Source organism: Anguilla anguilla, chromosome 6 (assembly GCF_013347855.1).
Source record: "Anguilla anguilla isolate fAngAng1 chromosome 6, fAngAng1.pri, whole genome shotgun sequence".
Taxonomy (NCBI): domain Eukaryota; kingdom Metazoa; phylum Chordata; class Actinopteri; order Anguilliformes; family Anguillidae; genus Anguilla; species Anguilla anguilla.
This window is the reverse complement of record NC_049206.1, coordinates 1,619,154-1,638,701: the sequence shown is the minus strand read 5'-3', so window position 1 is coordinate 1,638,701 and position 19,548 is coordinate 1,619,154. Positions and strand designations below refer to the sequence as shown.

At 55.7% G+C, this 19,548-nt stretch overlaps 1 protein-coding gene across 2 annotated transcripts in view; it reads left to right on the top strand.

Moving 5' to 3' along the window:
• Positions 1–18,027, top strand: part of LOC118228841 (adenomatous polyposis coli protein 2-like) — a 24,489-nt gene extending 6,462 nt beyond the window's left edge. The window contains exons 2-16 of one of the 2 annotated variants that reach the window (XM_035420323.1): positions 924–1,139; positions 2,626–2,716; positions 3,092–3,329; positions 4,522–4,630; positions 4,714–4,827; positions 5,062–5,133; positions 7,370–7,450; positions 7,781–8,168; positions 8,584–8,682; positions 9,651–9,790; positions 10,181–10,258; positions 10,501–10,617; positions 11,092–11,216; positions 11,327–11,416; positions 12,145–18,027. In XM_035420323.1, the coding sequence (XP_035276214.1) occupies positions 996–1,139; positions 2,626–2,716; positions 3,092–3,329; positions 4,522–4,630; positions 4,714–4,827; positions 5,062–5,133; positions 7,370–7,450; positions 7,781–8,168; positions 8,584–8,682; positions 9,651–9,790; positions 10,181–10,258; positions 10,501–10,617; positions 11,092–11,216; positions 11,327–11,416; positions 12,145–17,932 (7,674 nt within the window). In that variant the 5' untranslated portion in view covers positions 924–995 and the 3' untranslated portion in view covers positions 17,933–18,027. The remainder of the gene's footprint in view (positions 1–923; positions 1,140–2,625; positions 2,717–3,091; positions 3,330–4,521; positions 4,631–4,713; positions 4,828–5,061; positions 5,134–7,369; positions 7,451–7,780; positions 8,169–8,583; positions 8,683–9,650; positions 9,791–10,180; positions 10,259–10,500; positions 10,618–11,091; positions 11,217–11,326; positions 11,417–12,144) is intronic. The other variant, XM_035420325.1, reaches the window with a different exon arrangement.
• Positions 18,028–19,548: the final 1,521 nt, after the last annotated feature.

Below are 19,548 nucleotides of genomic sequence, written 5' to 3'. Positions count from 1 at the left end.
GGGGGGGCAGGGGGGGTTTCTTCCTCTTCACATGCACCCCTGTTCCTTTTTAAACTGCGCTTTTTTGAGGGATTAGGTTCTGGGACCGCTGTCCCAGTCGAGCGGGAACGCCCCAGTCCCACCCGACTGTCCTGCACCCTGCACCCCAAATGCCGAGCTCAAGCCCCAACAAACAGGCATTTCTGTGGCCCCCACATCCTTACTAATATTCGGTATGAGATGGTTCAAGCTCAGATACACAATTACCATGTTTCTGCCATATTTCAGAACGACGGTGGATACACAAACTGGGGCAGCGCATCGACTGAGCGCCCTGTGTAACTGGGCTGCCGTACATGTCAGAGAAAGCTGAAATGCTTTTGTAGTGCATCTCCCTTGGGTTCTGAACAGGATCAGTGAGCTGGACCAGAACCCGCTGACGTGTTTATGACTCCTGAGTCAGGCGTCAGAGCCGCTGTGCGTTAGACATGTCTGTTACCTCCAGTCCTGCCTGCGCACTGTGCAACGCAACACCACATAATAACCCAACACACACATCAACACACCACATAATAACCCAACACACACATCAACACACCACATAATATACAACACTCACATCAACACAACACAAACATCCACACACACACACACACAAACAAACTCACATGTTCACACATACACACACACATAAACCAACACACAAGCACACACACACACACACAAACACACATGCACACAGAAACACACACATGCAAACACACACACAAACCAACACACAAGCACACACACACACACACACACGCAAAACAAACACACATGCACACAGACACACACACACATGCACACACACACACACACACACACACACACACACAAACAGACACACCACACACACAATTCTAAACAATACAGTAGTTCCAGCCCTCTGCTTTCCCCTGCAGTGATTGGACCGGCTGAAGAAGATGAGCACAGCATAACCCCTCCCCCCTCTGCAACGATTGGACGGCTTGAAGATGATGTCACGCTCGGGGGCCTCCTACGACCAGCTGGCCCAGCAGGTGGAGGACCTGCGGAAGGAGAACAGCTACCTGCGCAGGGAGCTGGATGATAACTCCTCTCACCTGTCCAAGCTGGAGAACGAGACGTCCCACATGAAGGTGAGAGACTCGCCCAGGCGCCAGCGGACAGGCCTCAAACCAGGGCTTCTCTGGGGTCGCTGATCTTGTCGTCTCTGGCTGCTGTGCGGTGAGATGTTCTGTGGATCTCTTCTCCTGCCAGAACAACAGATAACAGCCGCGCTCTGTGGCCACATACCATCCCCAGTCTATAAGATCATCCTCCTGGCTCCCATCAACCATACATTTTAGACCAGGGTAACATTTTACCTTTCATAAATAAAAACAAATGCATATTAAAATATGTAATTCGCTGCCATTTTCCAGTGATATCGCCGCTCTATTTGAAATAATTGTGTGCCAGGGGAAAATGCATTCATCCAGGACACGATCTGGCTTAACTGAGTTTGGGAAGCGGCCCATTCATTACTGTAGGTGCTTTTTATCTAATGCCGTGTACAGGAAATGAGGTCAGAGGCGCGTTAAATGCTGATTCCCGGGCGAACCCGTGGCGCTAAGCGGGAAGCCGTTTGGCGGTAAGCGTTCCTGTAAGGAAGCTCTCTCGGGTTTCAGTCTGTAAACTGTGTGCCAGCGCGGTTCCTGTAAGGAAGCTCTCTCGGGTTTCAGTCTGTAAACTGTGTGCCAGCGCGGTTCCTGTAAGGAAGCTCTCTCGGGTTTCAGTCTGTATACCGTGTGCCGGCGCGGTTCCTGTAAGGAAGCTCTCTCGGGTTTCAGTCTGTAAACCGTGTGCCGGCGCGGTTCCAGTAAGGAAGCTCTCTCGGGTTTCAGTCTGTAAACTGTGTGCCGGCGCGGTTCCTGTAAGGAAGCTCTCTCGGGTTTCAGTCTGTAAACCATGTGCCAGCGCATCCATTCCATCCATCCATTACGTAACCTGCTTATTCCTGGGTCACGGTCGCGGGGGGCTGGAGCCTATCCCAGCATGCATTGGGCAGGAATACACCCGGGATCGGTCGCCAATCCATCACAGGGCACACACACCATTTACTCACACACTCATACGTAAAGGCATTTCAGCCTCTAATCAGCCAAACCCGCAGTTATTTAGACAGCCTACGATGCTGTTATTTAGATAATTAGCCTAAGCTGCAGTTATTTATACAATTAGCCCAAGATGCTGTTATTTAGACAATTAGCCCAAGATGCTGTTATTTAGACAATTAGCCCAAGATGCTGTTATTTAGACAATTAGCCTGTGCTTTTGGGGGGGGGGGGGCAGTACTCAAACTGTGGGTCACAGGATAAATACAAAAAGTAAAAAAAAATGGCCCCTGAAAATCATTTACTCAGTAACACTCTGACTCTGTAACATTGTGACTCTGTAACACTCTGACTCTGTAACATTGTGACTCTGGAACACTCTGACTCTGTAACACTCTGACTCTGTAACATTGTCACTCTGTAATGCTGTGACTGTAACGCTCTGAAGCTCTGATTCTGTAACACTGTTGAGGTCTGACTCTGTAACGCTGTAACGCTCTTAAGCTCTGACTCTCTCTCTCTGGCGCAGGAGGGCCTGAAGCAGCTGCAGACGAAGCTGGAGCAGGAGGCGCGTTCTCTGGCCTCCACTGAGAGGTCAGACACACTGGACCAGCTCAGAGGTGCGTACAGCTCAGAGTGTAGAGACTCACAGCTCAGAATGTAGAGACTCACAGCTCAGAGTGTAGAGACTCACAGCTCAGAATGTAGAGACTTACAGCCCATTGAGTAGAGACTCACAGCCCAGTGAGTAGAGACTCACAGACACTCCACTAAGGGATAATAATACTCCCGTTTTGGCTCAACAAGGCTAATGTTACATTAGCTTCAGAACACCATCTACAAACCCCACTGTACTACAAACACTAATATTACTACTACTGCTACTGCAACTGCTAATACTACAACTACTACTACTAATAAAATTGTCTGTATAAGTCTCTGGATGTACTCATTTCTGCATGATTAACTTGTTTGTTATTGTGTTTATCTGTTAGAGCTGCACATGGATTTGACCCATTATTATGAGCTGAAGTACCAACCGCACAACCTGCGGGCTGGCCCAGAGGCCCCGCCCCCTCGCCCCACCCCCCACGGGGGTCCTTCTCTCTCAGGGGAGGGCGTGGCAATGCACCCTGGGGCGCCCCACCTCCTGGACGACATGCTCCTCAAAGAGGAACCCCTGGGTGAGACCCAGGTTACCACCCAGCACCTGGAGGAGCTCCTGAAGGAGAGGTGAGAGGAACCCCAAAACCAGGACACCCCTGTTTCTCTGAATCATACAGGGTGACTGTGCTGTTTCTCTGAGTCACACAGGGTGACTGTGCTGTGCTGTTTCTCTGAGTTACACAGGGTGACTGTGCTGTTTCTCTGAGTCATACAGGGTGACTGTGCTGTGCTGTTTCTCTGGGTCACACAGGGTGACTGTGCTGTGCTGTTTCTCTGAGTTACACAGGGTGACTGTGCTGTTTCTCTGAGTCACACAGGGTGACTGTGCTGTTTCTCTGAGTCACACAGGGTGACTGTGCTGTGCTGTTTCTCTGAGTCACACAGGGTGACTGTGCTGTGCTGTTTCTCTGGGTCACACAGGGTGACTGTGCTGTGCTGTTTCTCTGAGTCATACAGGGTGACTGTGCTGTGCTGTTTCTCTGGGTCATACAGGGTGACTGTGCTGTTTCTCTGAGTCACACAGGGTGACTGTGCTGTTTCTCTGAGTCACACAAGGTGACTGTGCTGTGCTGTTTCTCTGGGTCACACAGGGTGACTGTGCTGTGCTGTTTCTCTGGGTCATACAGGGTGACTGTGCTGTGCTGTTTCTCTGGGTCACACAGGGTGACTGTGCTGTGCTGTTTCTCTGAGTCACACAGGGTGACTGTGCTGTGCTGTTTCCCTGAGTCATACAGAGTGACTGTGCTGTGCTGTTTCTCTGGGTCATACAGGGTGACTGTGCTGTTTCTCTGGGTCGCACAGGGTGACTGTGCTGTGCTGTTTCTCTGGGTCACACAGGGTGACTGTGCTGTGCTGTTTCTCTGAGTCATACAGGGTGACTATGCTGTGCTGTTTCTCTGGGCCATACAGAGTGACTGTGCTGTGCTGTTTCTCTGAGTCACACAGGGTGACTGTGCTGTTTCTCTGAGTCACACAGGGTGACTGTGCTGTCTCTCTGAGTCACACAGGGTGACTGTGCTGTTTCTCTGAGTCACACAGGGTGACTGTGCTGTTTCTCTGAGTCACACAGGGTGACTGTGCTGTGCTGTTTCTCTGAGTCACACAGGGTGACTGTGCTGTTTCTCTGAGTCACACAGGGTGACTGTGCTGTTTCTCTGGGTCACACAGGGTGACTGTGCTGTGCTGTTTCTCTGAGTCACCCAGGGTGACTGTGCTGTTTCTCTGAGTCACACAGGATGACTGTGCTGTGCTGTTTCAGGGCCTTGCTGCTGAAGGAGATCGAGAGAGAGGAGAAAGAGCGGTGCTGGTACTACACCCAGCTGCAGGCGTTGTCACGGCGACTGGCTGAGCTGCCTCGCATCGACACAGTGAGTGTGTATTTGCGTGTGTGAGAGTGTGTATGTGTGTGTGTGTGTGTGTGTGTGTGTGTAACCCTCTCTTTGTGTGGTAGTTCTCAGCGCAGATAGATCTGATTGGGCAGCAGCTGGAGTTTGAGGTGCAGCAGGTGCGCTCGGCGATGGAGGAGCGCTTTGGAACCAGCGATGAGATGGTGCAGAGAACCCAGGTGAGGAGAGTGTCTGAACCAACACCTGAAAAAACGTCATGTGGTTTGTGTGTGTGTGTCTGTGTGCGTGTGCGTATCAACACAATATTAGCTGGTTGAATGGTGAGTTTATTGATTGTTGATTGATTGAGTGTTGGTTGACTGATGGGTTGACTGATTGGTTGATTGATTGGGTGGTCACCTGATTGGCCGAATAATTAGTTCACTGGTTGATTGGCTCCGCCCCCATGGCAGATCCGAGTGGCGCGATTGGAGCAGCTGGAGAAAAAACTGCAGGAGGTGCACGACCCCCCCTCAGAGAGCCAGGTGAGAAGCACCTGAGAGCCAGTAAGGCGGGGTGGGGTGGGGCATGGCAGGGCTGGGCCGGGCAGGGCAGGGTGGGGTGGGGTGGGGTGGGGCATGGCAGGGCTGGGCAGGGCAGGGCTGGGTGGGGCATGGTGGGGTGGGGCATGGGAGGGCTGGGCAGGGCAGGGCCGGGCAGGGCAGGGTGGGGTGGGGTGGGGTGGGGCATGGGAGGGCAGGGCCGGGCAGGGTGGGGTGGGGTGGGGTGGGGCATGGGAGGGCTGGGCAGGGCAGGGCCGGGCAGGGTGGGGTGGGGTGGGGTGGGGCTTGGGAGGGTGGGGCAGGGCAGGGCCGGGCAGGGTGGGGTGGGGTGGGGTGGGGCTTGGGAGGGTGGGGCAGGGCAGGGCCGGGCGGGGGCATGGTGGGGCGGGGCTGCAGGGCTGGGCGGGGGCATGGTGGGGCAGGGCTGCAGGGCTGGGCGGGGGCATGGTGGGGCGGGGCTGCAGGGCTGGGCGGGGGCATGGTGGGGCAGGGCTGCAGGGCTGGGCGGGGGCATGGTGGGGCGGGGCTGCAGGGCTGGGCGGGGGCATGGTGGGGCAGGGCTGCAGGGCTGGGCGGGGGCATGGTGGGGCGGGGCTGCAGGGCTGGGCGGGGGCATGGTGGGGCGGGGCTGCAGGGCTGGGCGGGGGCTGAGAGCAGGACCCCTCGTTCCGCCGGCTGTCTCACGCAGGAGAGGGCCCACCACACAGGCAGCTGCTCCTCTAGGCGACGAGAAAACGCTTCATAGCGTCATAAACCCATCGCCACCCAGAACCACTTCTCCCTCCTCACCGCACCCCCAGTCGTGGACGTCATTCAGAAAATGAATAGTCAAATCAGGCTAAATCGGCTGATTAGCTAGCAGGAGCTACATTTTCACCGACTGCAGGTTTTCCTGTGAAGCAACTACAAACTTCAGATGAAAAATAAGAAAAAAACAAAACTCCTTCTGCCAGTGGATGAGCAGTGGACTGAAAAAAGGCTGTTCATTTGAAGCTTCCAGAGCTCAGACTCTGCTTTCTGACACGCAGGGCAATTTCCCCAAGACCTTTACAGATGCCCAGAGTGTGTGGCCAAACTCCCCTAGAACGAAAGGACAGCCATTCGTTTTATTCCTTCTCTCTCTCTTCTCTCTCTTTCTCCTCCGCTCTCATCTCATACTGGCTCAGAAAAGCTGACGCATTCGTGTGCTCTCACAGAGGGAGGGTGAAATCTATTTTAATGAGATCAGTTCTGCTTTCAAAGGTCCGAGAGAGAGAGGAGGGGGGAGGGGGGGGGGAGAGAAGGAGAAAGCAGCAGCATAACAGGGAATGAAAGAGAGTGAGAAAAGGAGAGAGACAGAGATAGAGAGAAAGCAAGAAAGTGGACAGAGAGAGAGGGAGGGAGGGAGAGTGTGAGAGGGAGGGAAAGAGAGAGAGGGGGAGAGAGTGAGAGAAAGGGAGGGAGAAAGAGGGAGGGAGAGAGAGGAGTAAAGGAGGCCATCAACTAGCACACAACCAGCAACCGTCATTTCTGCTGGATTTTATGACACCATTTGGAAGACAGCATTTGGGAACAACCACCTCCTCAGCTTGTATGAAATACCAGCGAGAGTGTTCATTTCATTTTGTGAAAAGCCAAACAAAACGTTCAAACGTAAAATGGACGCCATGAATAATCATCACTTTCTTGAGGACAGTATACCAGTCTCATGTTTATGGGTTTTCCTAAATTATAAATGACAGCCGAATCACTGCCTGAATGCATAATTGAAATCATGTCGCCGTTTCCTGTTCACACAGGAAGTGCTGCTATGCCTGCACCTCTTGAAAATAATGAATATCCTGTCCTGTGCAGACACAGTCCACTCCCCTCAGAGCCATTCTGAGTGATTTTACTCTCTCTCACAGATTAATCCAACCCTTCCCCCTCCCCTTCTCTCCTCCCCCCTCATCTCACTAACCGTTCAATCTCTCTCCATCTCTCAGTGAAGCAGTGAAGTATTTGTGTTTATCTCCTCCTCTCTCCTTCCCCCCCCTTTCTCTATACTGTGCTAATGCCTGTCTCTCTATCTCTCTCTCTCTGTATGCTGTGTTAATGATTCTCTCTCTCTATGTTGCATTAATGTCTCTCTCTCTCTCTCTCTCAATGCTGTGTTAATGTCTCTCCTTCTCTATGCTGCGTTAATGCCTCTCTCTTTTTCTCTCTCTCTCTCAATGCTGTGTTAATGTCTCTCTCTCAGACTAACTCCTATGGAAAGACTGAGGCTGAAAGCATGTCTCTTAGTTCTGGAGCAGAAGCGGCTGGAGAGTCAGGAAGCAAAGTGAGTCAAATAAACAATAAATAATTTTTATCAACATTTCACCTTTAGCCATATGCAGCATCCCACCTAGGAACATAAATACACTGACATAGCATTCAGCATGAGAACAGAAACATATGAATACAGCATTCAGCATAAGAACATAAACATATTAATATAGCATTCAGCACAAGACTTTGAACTATATATATTTGTTAATTTATTAGCTTTAAATACCATTGGTTTGAGTAACTTACCTGTGTTGAAGTAAATCCCGTGTTGGTGTAACTCACCTCTGTAGGTGTAACCCACCTGTGTGCCTTAATGCGCAGTACTCTGGATGACCTGCAGGTGGAGATGGTGTTCTGGCTGCTGTCCATGCTGGCCAATCGGGACCGGGAGGAGATGTCCCGCACTTTTCTGGCCATGTCCAGCTCCCAGGAGAGCTGCCTGGCCATGCGCAAGTCCGGCTGCGTGCCCCTGCTGGTGCAGATCCTGCATGACGGGCCGGGCGTGGCCGGGGGCGGGGCCGGGGGCGGGGCCAGCAGCCGGGAGGCGCGGTCCCGGGCGGGCGCCGCCCTGCACAACGTGGTGTACTCGCAGCCGGACGAGGGCCAGGCCCGGCGGGAGATGAGGGTGCTCCACGTGCTGGAGCAGATCCGCACCCACTGCGAAACCGGGTGGGACTGGATCCAGACCCACCTGGGAACGACTTCACCTGGGAGCGCAAAAACCACAGGTAAAGCAGGGGAGGGGGGGTAACATAACGGGACTGTTATGTGTACCATGTGAGACAGTTCCCTCGATTACATAGCTGATAATACAATCAATATTCATAAGATAATAATAAAAAATAAGACGTTTACATAAATTAAGTGGTTGATGCCTCTCAGTCAGCTGAAGAAGAGATGATAATCTCAACAGTGCTCCCTCCTGGATTGAGGAGAATTAAACAAATAAAAGTGCAATCTGCTCAACCTCGATTAACAGGATGGGCTTTATCAGTAAATATGCAGCTGTGTGGCCCAGCAGGCCCGTGTGTAGTGTGATAAGGCAGCCTGAATCAGGAGCAGAGCAGGCGATTGTGCGGGCACGGTTCTGTCCGACGAGCGGAGTGAAACTGTCGGCCATTTTGTCTCACCCCCCCTCTCCAGCCATCCCGGAGGCTCCAGAGCCGCAGATCTGCCAGGCCATGTGCGCCATCATGAAGCTGTCCTTCGAAGAGGAGTACCGCCGTGCCATGAACGAACTGGGTACGTGCCCGGCCTGAACCTGGTACACAGTCCCCCTGGGCCTGGTTCCGAGGGTGTTATACTCTACAGAACCACCCACCAAGCCCTCCTGGGCCTGGTTCCAAGGGTGTTATACTCTACAGAACCACCCACCAAGCCCTCCTGGGCCTGGTTCCAAGGGTGTTATACTCCACAGAACCACCCACCAAGCCCTCCTGGGCCTGGTTCCGAGGGTGTTCTACTCCACAGAACCACCCACCAAGCCCTCCTGGGCCTGGTTCCGAGGGTGTTATACTCCACAGAACCACCCACCAAGCCCTCCTGGACCTGGTTTCGCGGGCGTAGTCCCACACAGCCACCTGCTGTGCCCCCGAGGGCATCGTCCCACACTCTGACCGTGGCCCTGAGGGCATTGCATCCCACAGAACCACCCCTCCTGGGAGTTGTTCCAAGGGTATCGTGTCCCATACAGCCACTCGCCAAGGGCAGGCGATTCCATACAACAGGACAAGAGAAAAGACTTCCCTGTTTCAGCCTGAACCAGCGCTATTGAGCTCAGTTCAGAAGCAATACCATTACACAAAAAGTGGGTTCTTTTTTTCTTTTCCGTTCCTTATTTCCGCCAATGAAGCTCATTGAAAATGCATCAAACCCAAAAGCAGCCCATGAAACGTTATTTAATATTCAACCTCGAAGAAAGCATCTGTGTCCCCTTAAACGCCAGCATGAAAACGTGTATGGACGAAACTCTTGGCATTGTGGTATTTCAGACTGTTATGAGTAGAGTGCATCCTGTGTGTATTCCAGGATGGAAAGATGTGGGCTGGCCACATGTGGCACTCGGACGGTTTTATAAGCATTGCACTGCCCACGCAGAATAAAACCTGATTGGCTGATTGATTGATTGATTGATTGATTGATTGATTGATTGAGAGGCTGTCCTGGGCGCTTCGATGATGGGCCACGCCCAACCTTCACTGGTTTCCCAGGGGGCCTGCAGGCGGTGGCGGAGCTGGTCCACCTGGACCAGGTGCTGTACGGCATGCAGTGCGAGCCCCTCAGCATGGCCCTGCGCCGATACGCCGGCATGACTCTCACCAACCTCACCTTCGGGGACGTGGCCAACAAGGTGAGAGAGAGAGAGAGAGAGTAGGGGGGGGAGAGAGAGAGACAGGGAGTGAGAGAAAGAGAGAGAGAGGAGTTTATGGGGTCTGTGTAAGGTGATGGTTTTATGGGGTCTGTGTAAGGTGATGGTTTTATGGAGTCTGTGTAAGGTGATGGTTTTATGGAGTCTGTGTAAGGTGATGGTTTTATGGAGTCTGTGTAAGGTGATGGTTTTATGGGGTCTGTGTAAGGTGATGGCTATACGGGGTCTGTGTAAGGTGATGGTTTTATGGAGTCTGTGTAAGGTGATGGTTTTATGGAGTCTGTGTAAGGTGATGGTTTTATGGGGTCTGTGTAAGGTGATGGCTATACGGGGTCTGTGTAAGGTGATGGTTATTCGGGGTCTCTGTTTCAGGCCACTCTTTGCTCCAGGAAAAGTGCTCTGCAGGCCATCGTGACCCAGCTGGAGTCTGACAGTGAGGAGCTCCATCAGGTAGAGAACTGCCCTCTCGAAACTCGTCTCACTGCAGGCTGAACTCACTGGGCCCAAACAGCTAATAACAATTGACCTCAAACCAGAAGTCACCATTTTACTAGTTTCCCAGGAGTCATTGCTGTTCTAGTTTCCCAGGGTCCACTGGTTTTCTGTTTTCCCAGAGGTCATTGTTCTCCCAGTTTCCCAGAGGTCATTCCTCGTCTAGTTTCCCAGAGTTCATTGCAGCCCTTGATTCCCAGGTGGTGTCCAGTATTCTGAGGAACCTGTCGTGGCGAGCAGACCTGAACAGTAAGAAGGCCCTGAGGGACGTGGGCAGCGTGACAGCGCTCATGACCTGCGCACTGCAGGCCACAAAGGTGAGAACATAGATCTCATGACCTGCAGGCCACCAAGGTGAGAACACAGATCTCATGACCTGCAGGCCACCAAGGTGAGAACACAGATCTCATGACCTGCAGGCCACCAAGGTGAGAACCTAGATCTCATGACCTGCAGGCCACCAAGGTGAGAACATAGATCTCATGACCTGCAGGCCACCAAGGTGAGAACATAGATCTCATGACCTGCAGGCCACCAACGTGAGAACACAGATCTCATGACCTGCGCACTGCAGGCCACCAAGGTGAGAACATAGAGCTCATGACCTGCAGGCCACCAAGGTGAGAACACAGATCTCATGACCTGCGCACTGCAGGCCACCAAGGTGACATATGCGCTGTTCCTGGTATAGTGTTGTACAGAGCTGGAGTTGGAGACCCTCTTAAAGACCCGAGTTTACATAAAGACCCGAGTTTGAGCACCCCGCCTCTCTGTACCCCCACCCCCCCCAGGAGTCCACGCTGAAGAGCCTGCTGAGCGCGCTGTGGAACCTGTCCGCTCACAGCCCGGAGAACAAGGAGGCGCTCTGCTCCGTGGAGGGCTCTCTGGGGTTCCTGGTCAGCACGCTCACGTACAGGTCAGGGGTCACACGCCACGTTCCGGACCGCGTTCACTCCGCTTCAATCCGCCGTTCATTCCGTGCGCAGGGAAGACCCAGTGCTGACCAGCTGGGTGTCCCTCCTGCAGGTGCCAAACAAACCAGCTGGCAGTCATGGAGAGTGGAGGAGGAATCCTGCGCAACGTGTCCAGCTTAGTGGCCACCCGCGAGGACTACAGGTGTGTGTCTCTCGCTCACACACACACACACACACACACACGCACATATATACATACTCACACACACATGCGTGCACACACTCACATACACACACATGCACATATATACATACTCACACTCTCACACATACACACAGGTACACCTACACACACAAACACACAAACACACACACACACACACGTATGCTCACAATCACATGCACACCTAGACACACACAATGCTTCTATATATTTTGGTCACAGACCTTTTTCAATCGCAACTTAACATACAAATTCATGCATGCATTTGTTTTGCCATTGTGTGCGTATGAGGCAGCAGTGCAGTGGTAATGAACAGACTGTGGCCAGTTTTTCACAGACACACTGTAGAATTAACACACTCACATCCCAGTTAACCAGCAGCTCTAACTCCAGTCCCAGACGGTCACTGGCACCGTGCAGAAAGTGGTTCTCTCACAGTGTAATCACTGCTTACCATGCAGGACCAGGCCGCACAAGAGTCTGCTGTTTGTAATTATGTTGCCTCTCCCCCTCTTCTCTTTCGTCTACTACCCCTCCCCTCAACCTCCTCTTCCTTCCCTTTCTACCTTCCTCTCTCTCCTCCACCCCACTTCCCTCCTCTCTATATTCCTCTCTCTCCTCTTCCACCCTTCCCCTGTACCCTCCTCTTCCTTCTCTCTCCTTGTACCTCTCTCTCATGCCCCCCAACCCCCCCACCCCCCCCACAGGCAAGTGCTGCGGGACCATAACTGCTTGCAGATCCTGCTGCAGCACCTGCGCTCCCACAGCCTGACCATCGTGAGCAACGCCTGCGGGACCCTGTGGAACCTGTCGGCCCGCAGCCCGGAGGACCAGGAGCTGCTGTGGGACCTGGGGGCGGTGGCCATGCTGCGCAGCCTCATCCACTCCAAGCACAAGATGATCGCCATGGGCAGCGCCGCCGCCCTGCGCAACCTGCTGGCCAGCCGGCCGCTCAAGTACAAGGACGCGGCGGTGGTCTCCCCGGGCTCCTGCACGCCCTCGCTCTACATGAGGAAGCAGAAGGCCCTGGAGGCCGAGCTGGACGCCCGCCGCCTGGAGGAGACCTTCGACTCCATGGAGAGGCGGAGCCAGAAGGTTCCGGCGCCGGCCCTGGCCAAACCGCTGCGGCGCATGGAGAGCCTCGCCCGCGACTACGGCTCCGACTCGGGCTGCTGCTTCGAGGAGGACGAGGCGGCCCCCAGCGCCTCTGTGGGTCTGGACACCACCAGCTTCTCCATGCTGTCTGCGTTCCTTAGCAACAACGCCGGGGGCAACCCACCCAATGTGCCCCTTCCACAGCCGGGCCATCTCCAGTCTGACCACCAGAGGGCCCCACCTCCCGATAGAGACACGCCCGCCGTGGCGGAGGGGCTGACCCGGAGGGCTCCCCGTATGGCGGCAAAGCCTCGCACTGCAAAGGATGACATCACTGCCCCGACGTCCTCCGAGGACAGCTTCAGCCTGAGCTCGGAGGACCACCTGGCAGACGGCCGATTTGGAGCAGGTGACCCGCGCGACACCCCCTGCGAGGCCCGGGCCAAGTCCTGCTCCCCCTGCCGGCTGTGGGAGGGCAATGGCGGGTTCACCCAGCCGCGTTTCGCAGGGGCCCAGGCACTCCTACGGCTGAAGCAAGCCCAAAGCAGCCTGTCAACAGACAGCCTGAACAGCAGCGGCAGCACCAGCGATGGCTACGGTGGCGGCGGCGGCAATAAGAACACGGACCAGCTTCGCCCCGCTGCACGCAGATCTGTGTCGGCCAGCGGCCGGAAACGGCCCGACAGACTCGACCTGAAGGAGGCGCTCTACGGCCGCCCGGAAAAGGAAGGGCGGCGTGTCGTTCCTCCTGAAAGGGACGTGCGCTACTTTGTTCCCCCGGAAAAGGACACAGGCTGCATCGCTCCTGAAAAACAAGTGCACTGCATTACCAGTAAAACCAGTCAGATCGAGGCGCCAGAAGGAGACTCAGAGGACAGCCGAGAAGCACCTACTCCAGTGGCAAATGAGGGAAAGCGTGCAGAGCTGCCACAAATTCCACCATCCACTAAACATGCAGCTGGTGCCTATACCCCGCCAATCAAGCTGTCGCCCTCTTATCAACACGTCCCACTGATCCAGAGCGTGGCCAAGTTTGGGGTTGCCAAGACTACCATCGACGTCCAGGCGGCCCAGGGGATGAGACGTCAAGCATGGGTGCCCACAGTGCTGACGGGCGGGGCGCTGACGAGCAAGCTGTCCCCAGCCAGCTGCAGCGCCTGGAGCCCAGCCCTGGGGCAGGAGACGCTGCAGCGGTACTCTGTGGAGAACACGCCCATCTGCTTCTCCCGCTGCAGCTCGCTGTCCTCCCTCTCCTCCGCCGACGGAGGCCTGGAGGGCCGCAGCCAGAGCCAGCTGGAGAATGAGCTGGACAGCGACGCCTCGCTGGAAATCATCGAGGTGGAGGAAGGAAACCTGGTCAAGAGGGAGGAGGCAGAGGAGGATGAGGAGGATGAGAACACCTTGGATGACCTGAGTGAGAGCCAGCCACTGGAGGAGGACACGGTCACAAAACTTCCCACTGTCCCTACCTCCCAGTCTGTGGAGATCCCTCGTCCCACCCGGCGTGAGAAAATCTTCATCCGGCAGGAGGACCAGACGCCCTCCAGTCCCTCGGAGAACTGCGTGCAGGACAGCCCACTGGTCCTGAGCCGCTGTAGTTCTGTAAGCTCACTGGGCAGCTTTGAGTCGCCCTCTTTTGCCAGCTCAGTCCAGAGTGACCCAGGCAGCGAGCCAATCAGTGGCACCATCAGTCCCAGCGACCTGCCCGACAGCCCCGGGCAGACCATGCCGCCCAGTCGCTGCAAAACTCCCTGCTGCCCAGCTGACCCGGGTGGCCAGGAGACCCAAGCACAGATGGGGGGGATGGGAATGGGATTTGGGGTGGGAGTAGGTTCACAGTGGGAGGCTGGAGCCTGGAGGAGGTTTGCTGAAATTGCAGACTTCCGGGAGCGGTTCAACTTGCCACCAGACCTTGATACCATGATCTATTTCACTGTGGAGAGGCCCACAGAGAACTTCTCGTGCGCCTCCAGCCTCAGTGCCCTGCCCCTGCACGAACACTACATCCAGAAGGATGTGGAACTGAAGCTCACACCCCTGCTCCACCAGAGAGGGGGCGGCGACAACGATAACAACCTCGGAGGGGGGGCGTGGGACGAGCAAGGTGGGGAGCGCCCCTCCGTCCTGGACATGGAGAAGTACAGCGAGGGCAACTCCGATGATGACATTGAGATCCTGAAGGAGTGCATCAGCTCAGCTATGCCCTCGCGCTTCAAGACCAGGTCCTCCCTTCTGGCTAACCTCCCCAGGCCTGTCTTTGGTGCCCAGAGCCACAGGTCCACCACACAATTGCCACTGTACATGCTGCTCCCAACACAGGCCACCCAGAGGCAGCCCCCCATGCCAGGGAAGCTTGAGAGGGGGGGCTCTTACCACGACAGCTCTTACCATGACGACTCCTCCTACAGCGACTCACCCATGAACATCTCCAGCACCACGTCTCAGAGCGACGAGACCCTCCGCTATGCCGCCAAGGAGCCGGGGGTGGATCCAGACGTGCGGCGGATCGAGGAGCTGCGGGCCTTCTCCCGCTTTCACAAGCCTGCCAGGGCAGCGGGCCAGCCGCCCGTGGCGCCTGACCAGACGAACCGAACTTTCAGACGGGTGGGGCCGGCGCAAAGGGCGGCGGTGGCGGCGTCTCAGGTTCGAGGGGGAGTTCGGTTGCAGAGCCATCTTCTCCCCCCAAGGCAGGAGCAGACCCGGGGCAGGGGCAGGGCCGGGCCACTACTGGGGCTGCCCGTCATTAAGAAGAACGTTCCGGGACACGGAGATCAGACGGGGGCGCGCAGGGAGCTCACCCAGCGCAGCTTCCATTTCCAGTCGCGGCGGCTGCAGGCTGCTCCCGGGCACGAGCTTGTCTGCTGCTCCTGTGGCGATCTGACCAAAGTGCAGGAGGAGGAGGAGGAGCCAGTGGCAAACCAGGAGAGGACACTGCATGCAAAAATGGGAGGCAGGAATGAGACAGCCCAAAGGCAGATTAACATCAACCAAGGGGTCAACAGAGCCTTTCCTGCGAAGGGCAAGCACGCGATGATCGCCAATGCAAACCCCTCTCGCCAGCCCCTCAGCTCCTCTCTCAGATCGCTGAGCTTCTCCAGCCTGGAGGAGGGCCAGGGCAAGACGTGGGTGCGAAACAGGCGCCACGCGACCCCCAGCTATGCCCAGGAGGCCGTAAGACTGCCCGGCGGGCGTGGACAGTTTGAGCGAGGACGTGAAAGGGACAGCTCCCCGAGCTCGGTCAGCCTGGACTCGGAGGACGACCTGCTGCAGAAGTGCATCACCTCCGGCATGCCAGCGCAGAGGAAGAGGCTGGCGGCCGCCCGCAAAAAGAAGGTGGAGAAGAGGCAGCGGGCCAAGACCGAGCACGAAGCGGCGCACAACGCCTTCGGGAGCTGGGATTCAGACCGAGATCCAGGCAGCGAGGGGGACACGGCGTCCGATTCGGACCTCAACAGCGTGGAGTGGCGGGCCATCCAGGAGGGGGCGCGGTCCGTGGTCATGCACCTGCAGGCCGTGTCCCAGTCCCAGGAGCCCTCCTCGGAGACAGAGTCCGAGTCTGGGCTCTCCCTGATGTCCGACGTGTCGAGCCTCCACTCCAGACCAGGTGCCAAGAAGAAGGGCGGCAAGGACAACAGAGGGAACGGAAAAATGCCGGAGGGCCGGAATGCCGGGAAACCGCTGGACTTTTCCCAGCGGAAGCCAGTCCCCAACATGCCCGTGGTCTTCAGGGGGAGGACGGTAATCTACACCCCAAAGAAGGAGCCAATTTCGCAGAGGCCACCCCCAACCAGAGTTTCCACAGCCAAAAACCCAAGCTTGGCGCAGCACCGGTCCAAGAGCCTGCACAGGCTGGCACAGCCCGGCGAGGAGCAGCCCGAGTTCTTCCTGCCCAAACGTAGCTCCACACCCCCCGCCAGGATCCCCAAGAGCTCATCTTCTGGCTCCACCTCGTCCCAGAGCTCCGCCCCGCTAAAGCGGCCCCAGAAGAAGTCCAGCGCCCCCTGGCCGGCGGAGAAGCCCGTTCAAAAAACCGGCGGGGTAAAGGCAGCAGTGAGCAGTCCGGGCAAGGGCCGTAAGGAGGCCACCTCTCCACCGGCCGCCCAGAGAGCTGCCGCACCCAGGCCTCCAGAGCCGAAGAAGACGCACAAATCGCCGGTCCGCATCCCATTCATGCAGACTCTGCCCAAACCGCCTTCCAGAACCATCTCCCCTCTGGTCACCAGTGAGCCATCCAACAAAGTGGGCCAGCAGAGGCCGCCAGCGGTCCGTGGCAGGCAGCCTGTGCCTGCCGGCAGCCGCCTTAACCCGCCGACCCGCTCCGGACGGCCTCCCGCCCACAACTCCGATCGCAGTGGCTTTCTGCGGCAGCTGACCTTCATCAAGGAGTCCCCGCCCCGCGTGTCCAGGAGGGAAGCGATGGGGGTCGGAGGGTCACGGTCGGTACCCACCTCCCAATGTGCATCGCCCCGTAGGGCGCGGCCCATAGCCCCCGCCGTCTTCCTCTGCTCGTCACGCTGCCAGGAGCTGAAGGGCACCGTGCAGAAACAACAGCCACGGGTGCAAGAAAGGGGCCAGAACCGGGGGCAGGGGGCAGCACTTGGGCAGAAGCAAAGGCTGCTGGGGCAGAGCCCATCGATCAACAGGGCCAACTCTGGCAGTGAGCGGGACCTTTCAGCGGGACGTCCCGCTCGAAGAGCTGGATCGGAGAGCCCTTGCCGGGCACCCCAGAAAAACGGAGTCGTCTCCTCTGCCATCGGGAGCGGCAGGCCACGGGACAGTGAGGCATTCAAGCGTTACTCGTCGTCCCCGGCCATCAACGCCCTGAACCGAACGACTAGCCGCTCCTCCATGCGCTCGTCCTCCTCTGACTCCAGCGGGAGAGCCAAGAGCGAGGCTGGGGGCGTGGGCAGGACCGGGGGAGTGGCCAAGGGCGGGGTCACCTGGAGGAGGATCCGGGACGAGGACGTGCCCCACATCCTGCGGAGCACCCTGCCGTCTAACGCGTTGCCCCTGGTACCGTCCCCCGACGGGAAAAACCCGCCAATGCCGCCGCCGCCGCCGCGCAGAACGAGCGACGCCACGGTGCAGACGGAGGATTTCTCCAGCAGGATCAGCTCCAGCACCTCCCCGACCTTGGAGGGGAGCCCCTCAGCCAAGGGCGCGCTGATGAGGAGCGGGGGCCCCCAGAGAGCCAACCGGGACAGCCCCACCCCCCCCTCGCTCACCACCGAGGGACACAGCGGGGGCGTAGGCCACTTCCGCCAGAGCTGCCCCAGCAAAGCTGTCAGAGTCACACCCTTCAACTACACACCCAGCCCCGCCCCCTGCGGCCCGCGGCACACCTCCACACAGCCCCCAAAAATCAGCGAGGCGCAAGAGGAGGAGCTCCAGGCTCAGTGAAGCATGCAACTGAAACACACACACACACACACACACACACACACACACACACAGGAAACACAAGCACACACACACACACACACACACACAGGAAACACAAGCACACACACACACACACACACACACACAAAACACAAGCACACACACACACACACACACACACAGGAAACACAAACACACACACACACACACACACACAGAAAACACAAGCACACACACACACACACACACACAGAAAACACAAGCACACACACACACACACACACACACACAGAAAACACAAGCACACACACACACACACACAGGAAACACAAGCACACACACACACAAACACGTGCACACTCAGGCATGCATGCACGCATGCACGCACACACACACACACACACACACTCTACATACTCGGATCTTAAGGTACTGAAATACCACCCAATGCTTTCTCACTCAGGATTGTCTGCTGTGTGTTAATCCTTTATTACCTCTGGAATCTTACATTTCAAACTTCCCCGAGTTCAGGAGTCTGTCCGTCCGTCCTCAAGGCTATGAACACAGTTAAACGGAACGGCTGCATTCAGAACACATCCCGCGGTTACGATTTCAGCGGGAAACCATGAAACTTTCCTGACGGACTTTTCTGCATTTACTGAAGCTAAATGCTGAAGTGCAAATGCTTCAGCCTCCCGTGACTGAAATAAAGGACATAAACTTATCGGCATCAACAACTACATCAACAAACAGGACATGTTGGAGAGATACACTCACCGCGGCAGGATTTTAAAATCATTTTTATAACTGCATAGACAGTTTACCGTTTCTCTATTATGTGTGTTTCAAGTATTGTGTTAATAAGGAAATGTGTACGAGCTAACTCCTCATATTACAGGACGTACATGCCCGCAAGTGAAATTTAGTCGTGAGATAATCGAGAGAAAACAATATGCAAACAACCAAGCCAGAAACCAGTCTGGGAGGTGATCTGCTTGCACACTGTAGCCTGTATTTCAAAATATTGACTTATTGTGACTGAAGAAACAAAACCGTTTAAGGTATGACTATTGAACTTCACACACACACACACACACACACACACATAAATAAATCAAGGAATTCTACCCCAGGCTCTTCGAGCACAGGATGGTAGGCCTGCAGCATTTAAGGTAGGCCGATGTACCATAAAACACTTGGATGGCGCCTTATGACCAGAGACTACGGGAGTTGAGGGACTAACCGTGCGTTTAACCCCCGTGGATCTTCTCACCTGAGTGCCAGCTTGTGGCGCCGAAAACGATCTGCGTCGGTGTAGTCGCCGTCTTTGGCGTCGTCGATCGTGTCACTTCCCGGGGATCCGTTAATGGCGCTCTTCTCTCCCACTGTAACCGACCGAGCAACACTGCCGAACTTCTGTACACGAGAGCACTCAACACGTCTCCCCACCTGAACTACAGGTGAACGCCGGAACAAAGCCACTCTTCAGCTGCGTTCACCAAATTAAAGACAAAAAATAAAGGGGGACGGAAGACATGAATAACAATGGATGCTTCCCTTTAAAACAGCCTTCCAGTGATCGTTCCTGAATTAGCTTTGTGACCGTGTCGAGTCGTCCGATGAAAAAACTAAAC